Source organism: Mustela lutreola, chromosome 1, assembly GCF_030435805.1.
Source record: "Mustela lutreola isolate mMusLut2 chromosome 1, mMusLut2.pri, whole genome shotgun sequence".
In the NCBI taxonomy this organism is placed as follows: domain Eukaryota; kingdom Metazoa; phylum Chordata; class Mammalia; order Carnivora; family Mustelidae; genus Mustela; species Mustela lutreola.
This window is the reverse complement of record NC_081290.1, coordinates 28,157,575-28,172,191: the sequence shown is the minus strand read 5'-3', so window position 1 is coordinate 28,172,191 and position 14,617 is coordinate 28,157,575. Positions and strand designations below refer to the sequence as shown.

The window sequence follows — 14,617 nt, the reverse complement described above, 5'->3', positions numbered from 1 at the left end:
AAGAAATTAAAAATAGAGGGCGCCTGGGTGGCTCAGTGGGTTAAGCCGCTGCCTTCGGCTCGGGTCATGATCTCAGGGTCCTGGGATCAAAGCCCACATCGGGCTCTCTGCTCAGCAGGGAGCCTGCTTCTCTGTGCCTGCCTCTCTGCCTGCTTGTGATCTCTCTCTGTCAAATAAATAAATAAAATCTTAAAAAAAAAAAAAAGAAATTAAAAATAGAGCTACTCTATGACCCAGGAATTGCACTACTAGGTATTTACCCCAAAGATACAGATGTAGTGAAAAGAAGGGCCATCTGTACCCGAATGTTCATAGCATCAATGGCCACAATAGCCAAACTGTAGAAAGAACTGAGATGCCCTTTAACAGAAGAACGGATAAAGAAGATGTGGTCCATATATACAATGGACTATTACTCAGCCTTCAGAAAGGACGAATACCCAACTTCTATATCAACATGGACAAGACTGGAGGAGATTATGCTGAGTGAAGTAAGTCAAGCAGAGAAAGTCAATTACCATTTAGTTTCACTTTTTGTAAAACGTACATTAGGAGAAGGAAGGGAAAAATGAAGTGGGGGAAATCAGAGGGAGAGACAAATCATGAGAGACTGTGGATTCTGAGAAACAAACTGAGGGTTTTAGAGGGGATGGGAGTGGAAGATGGGGGAGCCCAGTGATGGGTCTTAAGGAGGGCACGGATTGCATGGAGCACTGGGTGTTATACATAAACAATGAATCTTGGAACCCTGCATCAAAAGCTAGTGATGTATTTTATGGTGACAAACATAACACAATAATAAAAAAAAGAAAAAGAAAATGTTAAGTATGTAAAAAAAAAAAAAAGTGAATGAGGGGTGCCTGTGTAGCTCAGTTGTTAATTGTCTGCTTTGGGCTCGGGTCATGATCCCAGGGTCCTGGGATAGAACCCTGCATTGGGCTCCCTGCTCAGATGCCTGCTTCTCTCACTCCTACTCCCCCTTCTTGGGTTCCCTCTCTTGCTGTGTCTTTCACTGTCAAATAAATAAATAAATAAAATCTTTAATAAATACAAATTAAAGTGAATGAGAGGCATGACACCATTTTCATCCAATACGGAGGATTACAGGGTTGTTACCAAAGAGCATGATAACAAAACAGAACACTTGAAGCTTTTAGCACCTTGCCCCACCTTTTTGTCACTTTAATTCCTGATCAGAGTTTCTAGGTTACTTCACTGTGTACTATGTTATCTTTAACCCAAAAGCTCTTGGTTGGTCAAAGAGTTTTTTTTCCTTCCCTTAATATTGAATTTATGTTTAAAGGAGAAAACAAAAAAATGAAATTAAAAAATGCAACCTAGAAAATCCCTTGCTGAAATATAACATGCAAGCTAAGAACGAGCCTTCCCCTTTCCATATTACAACTGGGTTTCCAAATGCAGCTAATGAAACTCCAGAAGTAACAGAGGCACATAAAACCTGTTTCACATTTACAAAGCTCTGCCACACAGTGTAACAGGAGGGTATTCTGATTAAGAGTTTACCAACTGCAGTATGCTTTGGCTTGATATTGAGGATCCTCAGGCGGAAGGGTCTTAAGGGAAGTCTACTTCCTTGTACCTTTGGCCGGAATTCTTCCCTTGGTTTCCTACCCAGGATATTTGGATAGAACAGAATGTCTGGCCACTGTATTTTTGGACTTAAGTGGACTTAAATAGCCTTTACATATGCCAGGAATTTAAAATGACATGTCAATTAGACAATCATTTTTTTAAAAGTATAAAAGCAAATCCTCTGCTAGGTGTTAGTACTGACACAGGCATTAAATGATGCTTTAGGTAAAACTGGTTAAATACATATCAGGTGCAGAAGTATGATCAGATATTGTTAATGAAAAGTGATAAATCAGATATCAAAATTTTGAAATGACTATATTTCATTTCTTTATTCATTCAATAAATAATTTTTCAATTTTTATTTATTTTTTAAATTTCTTTTCAGTGTTCCAGAATTCGTTGTTTATGCACCATACCCCGTGCTCCATGCAATATGTGCCCTCTGTAATACCCACCACCAAGATCACCCAAACTCCCACCCCCTGCCCCTCCAAAACCCTCAGATTGTTTTTCAGAGCCCACAGTTTCTCATGGTTCATCTCCCCCTCCCTTCTCTTCCTCATTCAAAAAATATTTCATAGTGCAGTTGACAAAACAAACTACTCTCCCCAAACATAAATATGCTCTGCAATTTCAAAGAATGCAATGAAATTACATAAGCAGGTATGGAATGCTTGAAGGAGCACTGGTCTAGGAGTCCTAGGATTGGAATCCCAATTTCATGCCTACTCCCTGCTAGACGAGTGATACTGTATATGTCAACTTAATGTCTCTAAGCCTTAATTCCATCACTTGAAATGGTATTGTCTGTCCTGCATACCTCATCAGTTAATTATATGTAATGATCACAGAGAAAGCATTTTTTTTTTTTAAGATTTTTATTTATTTATTTGACAGACAGAGATCACAAGTATGCAGAGAGGCAGGCAGAGAGAGGGAAAAGCAGGCTTTCTGGCAAGCAGAGAGCCCAATGTGGGGCTTGATCCCAGACCTGGGGATCATGACCTGAGCTGAAGGCAGAGGCTTTAACCCACTGAGCCACCCAGATGCCCCAATAGAGAGTATTTAAATATGCCCTCAAAACAACGAAAGCTCTATAATCACAGGTTAGCAATACTACTGAAATGTATGAAAAACTATCAAATTCCTTGTCATCAATATTTTTAGTTAATGCAGAGGGTCCATTGAGGGTCTGGGTGGTCAGATAGTAAAGCTCCATGCTAACTGTCAAAAACATTAATGACATGGAATGATATATATCTGAAGGTTTTGACTTTTCTCCATTCAACCATTCTAATTTCACCTGGATTTCCTTTACACATCAAATTTCCTTCATACTCTCAAGCAATGTTCCAGCCATAGGAAGAGAAAACGAGTCAAACAGACCTCCATCAAGCTTCCAAACTGAGTAACAAACACCCTGTGTCCATTTACTCTTCAGAGTATGTGTCTGCCTCTTCTACTCGAATCCTAACAAATGACCAAAAACTTTCAAAATAGAGACAAATCCACTTAGCAAAAGAAAATAACAATTGCCGTAATTGCAACCACATTAATGGGGCTGAGTGTTTGCTTAAATGACTTCTGCACTTGTGATGAAAATCCCTGTCCTGAAGTAATGAAGTGCTTAAAACATGAATAAAATCATTAAAACTTCAAAATCAAACTCACCAGGAAAACAATTTTTGCTGTGCATAATTTGGGTTTACAGTTACTACTGTCAGGTTAATAAACACGTTTCTGTATTAATCACTGGTGAATACCAAGCATAAGAAATAGTTAATACATAAGTGCTATGTGACACAATGAATGCAAACAGTTTCTTTGAAGCTAGAGCAATAGGATAATTCTGCGTTTCTTCAGACACTGACAAACCTATGCTATGCTAGCTAAAAGGTAGCTTAATCCTTCCCTTCCTGGCTCAGAAAGAAAATCAATACTCTGTCCAAGACTGTGATTGCCTTTTGTGGGTTTTCATGAAAAAGGCAGGAACAAACAAGAAAATGACCATGAATGGATGGGCTTCATACAATTTTCAACCATATAATCTTGTTTTAGGAAGTAGAAAATAAGAATTAAGAGATACCTGGGTGGCTCAGTCAGTTACATCTAACTTTGGCTGTGGTCATGATCTCAGGGTCCTAGAAATGAGCCCCATGTTGGGCTCTGCACTCAGCACAGAGTTTGCTTGTCCCCCTGCCCCTCCCCCTGCTTGTGCTCTCTCTTTCTTTCTCTCTCTCTCTTTTCTTCTTCTCTCTCTCTCTCAAATAAATAAAATATTTTTTAAAACATTTTATTTATTTATTTGACAGACAGAGATCACAAATAAGCAGAGAGGCAGGCAGAGAGAGAGGAGGAAGCAGGCTCCCCGCTGAGCAGAGAACCCAATGTGGGGCTCGATCCCAGGACCCTGGGATCATGACCTGAGCTGAAGGCAGAGGTTTTAACCCACTAAGCCACCCAAGCGCCCCATCAAATAAATAAAATCTGTAGAAAAAAGAAAATAAGAATGAAAACAACTGCAGTTCTTACAGTGACTGTGCTCTGATTATGTTTTGCCAGCACTAACTGGATCAGAGCCAAAGCTCTTGGGACACTTTACCCACAACTTTTCCCCCACCAGTATTCTTGGAAGCTTAATGCCTTTACTAAATATCTGAGGGATACTGAGAAATAGAACCAGAGCCTGCCACCATCTAACTGGTCCCATCTCCACACTCTGTCCTCTCTCTCTCTCTTCCAACTCTTATTCTGGAATAGCAGACAGATCCATTTGTCCTCTCATAGACGTCATTTTCCTCAAGATGTGATTGTCAGTCAACAACACGTAAAGTAATTGCACAGACAATAAGAGAAGGAGAAGAGGAAAAAAAGGTAAAAAGAACACATGAGCACCTGAAATGCCAATTGGGGGGATAGTAATATAGTTAATAGTCAATAGTTACGTTTGCCAGAAAAGAGAATGGAGTTTTGCCTGTGTGACCTGCAAGTGATTGAGAGTTAAGAGCACTGGTTGCCACACTTCAAAGTCCACCTGTGGGTTCTGAAGACATTAAAGGGCACGAGTACTCAGCACCCTCAGACTCACTTGTGTTCTTGTGATTTTGGTCCCCTGGGAGAAAAGCATCTGTGGTCCAGGCTGGAATGTGTTGATTGGGATGTGTAGCAGATGTCACAGTGCTCTTGTTACAAATTGTATTTGTAGCAATAATATCAGACACTTGAACTTCACCATCAGTGACCAAAGGTTCACTCCCATTTGATTTAAAATAAGCTTTTTTTAATGTTCCTGGAAGAAAAAAAAAAAGATATTTTGATACATTACTAGAAGTATTCATTAAAAAATAAATCCATTAAGAAAACTCTAGAGCTACTTTCCCAAGTTTCATTCCACCCAGGCAAACACAAAGAGAAAGATGATGGCTAGCCAAACTACTCACTTCACTGGAACAACCAAGAGAGTTTCTCTTCTACCATGAGTACCCTAACTCTGTGAAGAGTCTGCTGCTTTCTCAAAAGCTTCAGGTAGAGAAATTGCATCTCCATCTTGGTGTCCCCATGCCCAAAGAATTTAGGGCAATTCCACCTCACCTGAGACTCACAACAAATAAATGAGATGTGGTAAATCTTACAGTGTTTCCTTCCTCTTTTCTCAGGTTCTCAATTTCAAAAATCATTTTATGATCTTTAGTACCTAAGGCACAAGCTTTTTATATCTCTTCTCTCTGCCACCAAAGGACAATTGTGCCTGCTTAGCTTTGGCCTTACATCCCTCCACGTTTTCCAAATTTCAGTGACCTATGCATCATAGATAAATAAAAATAATAGGGCTCATATGTTTACCAACACTATATCATAAAAACTCCCCAAAAGTAAAACTCTAATTCTAGAAAAACTGAGAGAAGGAACTAAATTATCTTCATCTTTGACCAGAAAATATAAATATAATACAATCAATATGATGTAGTTGTTAAACTAAGATGATCAACTCGTCACTTTTTTGAGGTATTCATTCATTGACAAAACAGTCAAACGTTATTGGAAATTACCTAGCTTTGGCTTCGGCAGAAACTCCTGAAAACTTTGAAAGAGATGATGTATTTTTAACTTAGTAAAAATAGACAACAGACTGTTTCCAGAATATAGCACTATAATTGTATGTCACTAAAATAAACAAATGTGATATTGATTCATTATAGAAATACCCGAGGGAGGGTTTTTTTCCCCCCCTAAAGGAATTTACAATGAATGCTCTTATTGGCTCTTCCTTTGCCAAACAGTCCACGGGCCATTAAAAATAAAATAAATATAAATAAAATGTTTAATATCAGTCTATGGAAAAAATTTCTCTACATGTGCTTGACACTTGGAAAACATTAACTACAAATCAAAATAGAAAAGCAGCTGTTTTCTAGCTAACACTAAGGTCAACGGTTTCATCTGCCGAAAGATTCTAAATAAAACGGTGCAGCATAAAAGCTCAATTGTGACCATGTGGTGCAGGTAACACGCTCTCCATAACGTCTGTGTGATTCTGAGTCAATATTAAAGTCATCTTAAATGTGATAGACTTGATGACTGTATAATATGTATAATATGTTATTTCTTTCATACAGAAGAATGTATGAATCAATTAGATATGATTTTATTTTCATCTATTTATGTAATTGCTCTCAATGTTACTTATTTTGACATAAATAGTCTTTTCGCAGTAACATGTTAATTCCACTAATGTGGCTATCATGGACTTTTAAAGCCCATAAAGGTGATTGGCTTATGATGCTAACCCTCTGAATCAACATCCGGCTCTGTCAACGGACTTTCGGCAAATGCCAACTCCTCACAGTTATAACCCTGAATAACTCACTTAAAAGGAGTGCCTTCCCCTATGAAATATGCCAACAGTTGTTCTTCACATTTTGTTTATAGTGATCAGCCACATTAATAATCTTTCCTTTATCTTTTTCATCTAACCACAGGGGCGAAAGTGTTAAATGCATTCTTAGGAAACGCTGATTCGGATAACAACTTCCTGCAAAAATTCAGCTTCCCGGGGCACCTGGGTGGCTCAGTCAATAAGTGGCTGCCTTCGGCTCAGGTCGGGTCCTGGGTCGAGTCCCGCATCAGGCTCCTTGCTCAGTGGGAAGCCTGCCTCTCCCTTTCCCACCCACCCCTGCTTGTGCTCTCTTTCTTGCTGTGTCTCTGTCAAATAAATTAATAAAATCTTTTTTAAAAAATGGTTTAAAAAGAAAATTCAGCTTCCCTGCTCTTAAACTCACATATCAAAGCAAGTTGGCAGAATAGACAGAAAGGCAAAGGTAACTGGGTGTGATGCAAAAATAATGAATATTGTTACGCTGAAAAAATTAAAAAATTTAAAAAAAAACAAGAAGAAAAAAGAAAGGCAAAGGTAATCCATGATATAGGGTAGTGGTTGGAGTTACTGTTCTTTGAATACAATTTTAAAGGGACAGACAGACCAACCAACTGACAGAGAGTGGGAGGAAACACACCTAAGGACCTATCTAAAAAGCCTGAACTCATTAGACAATTTATTTTCAAGCATCTCTGGAAACCCACCAACTCTCAACTCACAGTTGGTCATCTATGATGCTTTTTTTTTTTTTTTAAAGAACAAAAATTAGAACTCAGTAAGACTGAATGCCCTCAGACTATACCATGATGAGCTGTAAAAGTGCTAAGGGTTATTAGCCCAAAGTGGAGGGTTCATTCTTCCTGTTTTGCCCCCATCCTCCTATATTCCTATTTTTATAGTGCTGTGGTTCAAAGTGCAGGTCCTACAGCCTGACCACCTGGATTTCAATCCCATCTCTGGTACTTACCAGCCCTGAAACTTTGGGAAAACTCTCAAATACCATAAAATAAGGAAAATAAAAGGCCCTCCCCTCAAGGGACTGGTCATTAGGATCAAATTAGTCTTTCTCTCTCTCTCTCTCTCTCTATATATATATGTATACACACGTACACACAGACACATTTGGAACAGGTCCTGGCACATAGTAAGTTCTCAATAACTTTTAGTCATTACTACATAATGATAGTCATGAAAGGAAAACTGCCTTCCTAGGATTACTCAGGTGCTCTTAAATAAATACCAGTTTTTACTGATAATAAATGCAACCCACATAACAAAAATGTTCAAAAGAATCACTTAACCTACTTTTGGAGTGAATGAAGTGGGGGGCTCTTTCATGCCAAGTTAATGCAAGGCCACACTGATCAAGGCTGTATGGCTTAAATGGTCATGGAGTTTTCCTAAACAGAAGAGGGAGGTGAGTGGGTATGCGTCAGAGCCATGCCGCATACAGACTCAATGGACCACTGCTCATTTTGCATAAGGAAAGAGGCCACAAGCCAAGGAAAGCAGGAAGCCTCCAGGAGCTGGGAAAGATAGGAAACAGACTGTCCCCTAGAGCCTCCAGAAGGAATACAGTCCTGCCAATATCTTACTTTTAGCCTAGTGCCATTCAGACTTCTGCCCTCCATAACTTGAATTTAATATATTTATGTCATTTTAAGTTACTAAGTAATTGATTTGTTTCAGCAGTCATAGGAAACTAATACAGGCATCTTGCTAGGGATATTCAGGATAGGCATCTACAGAGCTGGCTTTCCAACAATCTTTTAAAACAGATGAAATTACTAGCTCTTTACAGAGTTTCAGGGAGAAGGAAAACAAAGCTTTCAAGAGTTATTTAACTTACCCAAGAATTGAGCTGGGACGTGATACACACACATACACATGCACCCACTCACACTTCTCACTTCGAACAAGTTGTACATGTTGGAAAAAATCAACCACCCAATGCATGGAGAAAAAATTACCTTCCTATGATACGAGTTTGAAAGTAATTCCTTATCTTTATATCTCTAGCCATGTGGTAACACATTTACTTGGCATTTTCTATGTGCCAGGAACTTTTGTATTTACTCTCTGCTGAAAACACATTTAGTAAGAGCTTCTTATCATCAAGATGTTTATAGATTAGTTGAGGGAAACAGGCATGTAGTCTAAAAATACAAACCATGATACAACGGCTTTGAGAATGATATGCATAAGGCAATCTGGTGACAGAAAGTAGAGAAGTAGCTGTCATGCCATTTGAGAAAGTCAGAAAAGGTTTCTTAGGGGAGAATCATCCTCAATAGAAATCTTTTTTTTTTTAAAGATTTTATTTATTTATTTGACAGAGAGAGATCACAAGTAGACAGAGAGGCAGGCAGAGAGAGAGAGAGGGAAGCAGGCTCCCTGCTGAGCAGAGAGCCCGATGCGGGACTCGATCCCAGGACCCTGAGATCATGACCTGAGCCGAAGGCAGAGGCTTAACCCACTGAGCCACCCAGGCGCCCAACCTCAATAGAAATCTTAAAAGATATTTAACGATTGTGTATGTTTGAGCAAAGCATTTGTGAGGAAGAAGGGGTGTGGTAATAGGGAATGGAGAACTTTCTAGATGGAACAAAGGGGAAAATATGCAAAGCCCAGCAGCAGGTCATTAAATACAGCCAGCACACGGGGGACTGGCAGGAGGGAAAGCGAGAGAAGGAGAAGTAGCCACATTATAAAGAGTAGTTCCTCTTAAAGTCCTGGAATTGTTCTTATGATGAGGAATTTTGTAGGATCTTAGATGGGGTGGCACAATGGAATGATTACTGGGGCAGCAGGATGATGCTGGAATGGCGTCAAGTCTGGAGGATAATAAGGATGCTACTGCAATAGTCCGAGTGAGAAAAGAGTATGGCCTGACCCAAGGCAAAAGCAACCAAGACAAAGGTAACATTTAGAAGAGAGTTTTCAGAGGCAAAATTGTGAGTGACAGGGAACAAGTCAGAGGTCCCTTCCTGGTTTCTGGTTTGAATTACAGTGTATCTGAAGGGACCCTCCCCCCACCCCTACACTGTGAGAGAAGTGGTAATCATTAGGGCTACTGATCAAAAATTTTCAATTCTCTTGCATTCTACTAAGACACATGCGTGGGTTACACTCTCTGACCTAATTCCCTGTCTCTGGACTTTTTTGACATTGGTCAAAGGGTACAAACTTCCAGTTATAAGATGAGTAAGTTCTGGGCATCTAGTGTGCAGCCTGGTGATTGTGGTTAATAATACTGTATCATACACTTTAAAAAAAGAAAAAAAAGAATCTCCAGGGCTCTTTTCCTTTTTCTCAGGCACAATAATTTGCACAGGTGCAAGATGATGGCTGGCCCTCACTTTAGTCCCTGAATGATTTCAGTGAGCAAAGCCCCCGTGCCATTCACAAAGGACTTGTAACACCAAGGAGAAAATACCTTTGTTGTTTTTAAACCACTACTATTTTAGGATTACTTTTGTTATACAGGACAGCACAGCCTCTCCTGACTGTTACAACAGATAATTTACAAATACATTGAGTTTACAATGCTTGCAAAACATTCAAGGGGAAAAAAAGTCTAAATCTAAAGAACCTTAACATTTCCTCCAGAATGATTTGCCAGACCGCCACAAATTTATATCTTCCAGAGCACACACTCTTTGGATCACACCTACTCTCAAGAACGATCGTCTGTTTCCCTGTCTGCCTCCTTGAAGGTAGGAAGATGCATTATGCACGTCTGCATCTCAGCAGAATGTTGGGCACCAGTGTCGGCCTTAATGACTACTTGTTGAAATGTATGGATGATGAAGGCATGGGAGTGGATGACATTGCCGAGAGGGGCATGGGTGTCAAGTGAGAAGAAAGAGAGAGCTTAGGACAGAAATCCCAGCATTTAATGGCTAGGTAAAGAAAGATGAACTCAAGCAGACAGAGAAAGAGCTGTCAAGAAATAGCAGAAAAATCAGAAGTGAGAACATGCAGGCAAAACAGAAGCACATTTTGAAAAGAAAGGAGTAATTAAGACTGGATAAGATCATATCTGGTCATATGATCCCAGCTGAATGACAGACAATGTTGCTGGCACCAACTAACCATGAACATGCTCCCTTGAAACTGGCAAAAACAAGCACAGAGAGAAAGCATGAGGTTTTTGTGTTTTGTTTTGTTTTTTTAAAGGACAATAATAATTACACTTATTGAGCATTTACTGCTAAGCATTTTAAATCCATTATTCCATTTACGCTTCACAACCTTATGAAGTAGATACTAATATCATTTCACTTTACAAAAGAGAACTAGAAAGTTCTATGAAAATTGCTCAAGATATCAAAGCCAGCAACTGAGCGGGAATTCAAAACCATGCAGTCTGACTTCAAAGCCTAGTCTTTCCACCAAGATGTTTTGTTTTTCAAGTGGTGGTATTTATCATTTTTATTTATTAATTTTGAACAATATCTTTAAAAAAAAGTCAAACTTCATTCTCTATTTTAGGAAAACGGTTGGCTCCACATTAAGAATGAAGATGAAAATCTATCTCCTCTGACCACCCTCCTGCTCTCCATTACCCAATTTTGGTTGTTATATTCTTTTATTTACTTTTTTAATTTTATATCTTTTTTTTAAAAAAGTCTTATTCAAATGCACATTGGTTTCAAATGCTGTGCATTGGATAAAAAGTCACTGGTGCCTCAGAAAGGACATTTAGTAGTATGACAAAAAGAGAAAGAGGGAAGATCAGATTGCGGCGTGTTGAGGACAGGATCAAGCACAGAAATCACCTTGGGATCTTGCTAGAATGCAAGATCAAGAGGTCTGGAGTGGGATCTGCTTTTCACACAAACTCCCAAGGAATGTTGACATTGTCCCCATGCACTACACTTTGAGTACATGGGTTTAGACTCCTATTTCAGAAAGCTTTAAACATTACATATAACCTCAGGCCTGAGCAATTAAAGAAAAACTATTCTCAAGTTTGAGAACTCTATGTCCATGAATCTACACCTGAAGGCCAGGGTTATTCAAGGAATATGGGGGACTTAGGAATACAGAGTCAGGTCATAAAAGGTCATACAGGATCTTAGATTTCTGGTGTATGGAAATAAGGATCTGGGAAGTTTTTCCATATTAATGTGATAATCGAAATGAAATATTCTAAGTTAGGAAGTTAAAATTCTTCTAATTCCAAGTTCTTATAAAAGCCACAAGCGTAAAGAAGTTTGCTGAGAGAAAAACGATATTTAAGTTCAATGATCTTTAGCTCAGCTAGCATTTTTGAAGCGGAAAGTCACTTTTGTCGAGGAATATTTCTCCTGAGTTCAAGAAAAATGGGCTATTTGCCATATTTCCTACAATCTTCACCACTATAATTTGTTTTTCTTCTTCACTGCATGACAAAACAAAGCATTAACTGGCCACACACTGTCCTTTCACAGTACTACGAAAATTAGGAAAGCTACCTTAGACCACCCTTGATAAGCTTATGGTTAAAACAAACAAAATTTATTTTAGAAGTGGATGAATAGAAGGGCCTTTGAAATCAAGACTTCAAGAGCCTGGGAAAGAAGACAGGAAACAAGCTAATGAGACTTTCTGGACCATAACTTTGGTGAAATTAAGATGACTAATAGTTTGCAAAAGTCCAAAACACCCTACACTTGGAGAACTGTTGCAATAACCCCATATTTTTTCTTCCTGCCACATACTCTACCCACTTCAACCTTCTCTCCCCACACCTGCCAGAGGCACCTTGTAAAAGCCTCTGAAGATCAACCAAGTCACTCCCACACTCCACATCCTCGTGGAGTTCATGTTGAAAGTGCCACTCCAATCGTCCTCGACTCAAACTAGCTTTGGGCCCCTGTCATAAACTCACATAGCAATTGTCTCCTCCCACATCAGAGTCACCTCTGGTGTCATTAATTAATTGTGGGATCATTTTTTAATGCCTTCATCCCTCACTGAACTGTGGAGCCCACAAGGGTAGGTTTTATTCAGTGCCATAACACACTGCCTTGCACTCAATAAATGTTCATTAAAGGGTCGAATAGAGCCAAAATACCGCTATAATTCTATTTTGCCGAATGTTTCCCAACATACCAAAATAATTTTACTTTAAATATTGTGTATATGTGTTTATGTATTATTTATATATTACATATAATTTAAGGCAGATATCGATGCAATCTCTAATAAAGTACTCTATCACAAAAGCTAACTCTTGTAGGCATGGGAAGGCAGCATGACCTGCTCCTGGCTTAATTCTGATAAGAAATGGATTAGCCTCTGAAATTAATCTTCGGGTCTAAGTATAAGAGCTGTGTGAAACTTGCCATCCATTGCAAATCCCACAGTCAAATTTATTCCTTCCTAGTGACTTCACTGGCAATTAAAACATATTGTGGCAATGGCTAGGTTGTAGAGTTATTGAGGTTATGAATTCTGGGATTACAATGACAATGGATCATAGCACAAAAATTTTAGTTCTTATGGATAGAGTTAAAAAGAAATAAACACGTTTTTAGTCAATTTTTGAGTATAATAAAATCTAATTCTTTACTTCCATAATAAATTTTGTTGTTTATGAAAAGGCTACAACAAATTTAATTTCATTTGACTTACATAATAATTCTGTAACATGAGTAAGAATTTAATTCTTCCTCTGACAGAGAAGTTGAAGGATCTGACCAAAACCCACACATCTAGTAAATGGAAGAGGAAGAACACTAAACCCCAGCCTTATAAAATTATTATAAATTATTTTTCTATGTCACATGGCTCTCCATTATTAAGCTATAACTAAAGAAATAAAAACCTAGATAGAATATTATAACTTCCCCACTCTTCAGTTTTCCTTTCAATGTCTTTCAACAACCTAAATCTTTTTGTATTTTTATTTTTTTTAAAGTATTTATTTATTTATTTATTTATTTGAGAGAGAGACAGTGAGAGAGAACATTAGCGAGGAGAAGGTCAGAGGGAGAAGCAGACTCCCTGTGGAGCTGGGAGCCCGATGTGGGACTCCATCCCGGGACTCCAGGATCATGACCTGAGTGAAAGGCAGTTGTCCAACCAACTGAGCCACCCAGGTGCCCCCTAAATCTTTTTTTAAAAAACATTTTTGGGTATAATTGACATAGTGTCACATTAGTTTCATGCATGCAACATAGTAATTCAACTTCTGTTACGCTATGCTCACAAGTGTAGTTATCGTCTGTCACCGTACAAGGCTACTCAAATATCACTGACTGTGTACCCTATGCTGCGCCTTTTATTCCTGTGGCTTATTCAATTGGTGGTAACTGGACGCCTGTATCTCCCACCCGTCTTCTCCCACTTTGCCCATCCCCCATCCCTTTCCCTCTGGCAGCCATCAATCTGTTCTCTGTACTTACGGTCTGATTCTGCTTTTTGTTTGTTTGCTTATTTACTTGCTTTGTGTTTTTTATATTCCACATATGAGTGAAATCATATGGTATTTATCTTTTTCAGTCTGAGTTATTGCACTCAGCATAATAGACTTTGGGCCCATCGATGTTGTCACAAATAGCAAGATCTCATCCTTTTATAAATGACCACAAAATATTCCATTTCATATCTATATATCTATAGATATAGATATACTGCCTCTTCTTATCCATTAGTCTACTGATGGGCAATTGGACTGCTTCCATATCTTGGCCATTGTCAGTAATGCTACAGTAAACATAGGGGTACATGTATCTTTTTGAGTTAGATTTTTCATTTTCTTTGAGCAAATCTCAGTAGTAGAATTGCTGGATCACACAGTAATTCTACCTTTAATTTTTTTTGAAGAATTTCCACACTGTTTTTCACAAGAGCTTCACCAATTTGCATTCCCCAAAACTGTGCCCAAGGGTTCCTTTATCTCCACATCCTCACCAACACTTATCATTTCTTTATGTTTTTGATTTTAGCCATTCTGAGAGCCAAAACGTTATATTTCATTTTGTTTTAATTTGCATTTCCTTGCAAACTTCCTTGATTGATGATGGTGAGCATTTTTTGATGTGTCTGTGCATCTTCTTTGGAAAAATGTCTATTCAGATCCTCTGCCCATATTTAATTAGATTATTTGGGGTTTTTTTTTTTTTTTTTGGTGTTCAGTTGTATAAGTTCTTTATA

The 14,617-nt window shown here is 38.5% G+C and overlaps 1 protein-coding gene across 3 annotated transcripts in view; it reads right to left on the bottom strand.

Annotated features, from left to right (window-relative positions):
- The window catches only part of CORIN (corin, serine peptidase), a 250,143-nt gene that overhangs the window by 195,077 nt on the left and 40,449 nt on the right, over positions 1-14,617 (bottom strand). For all 3 annotated transcript variants that reach the window (XM_059162131.1, XM_059162141.1, XM_059162120.1), the window contains exon 3: positions 4,685-4,885. In XM_059162131.1, coding sequence (XP_059018114.1) covers positions 4,685-4,885 — 201 coding nt within the window. The remainder of the gene's footprint in view (positions 1-4,684; positions 4,886-14,617) is intronic.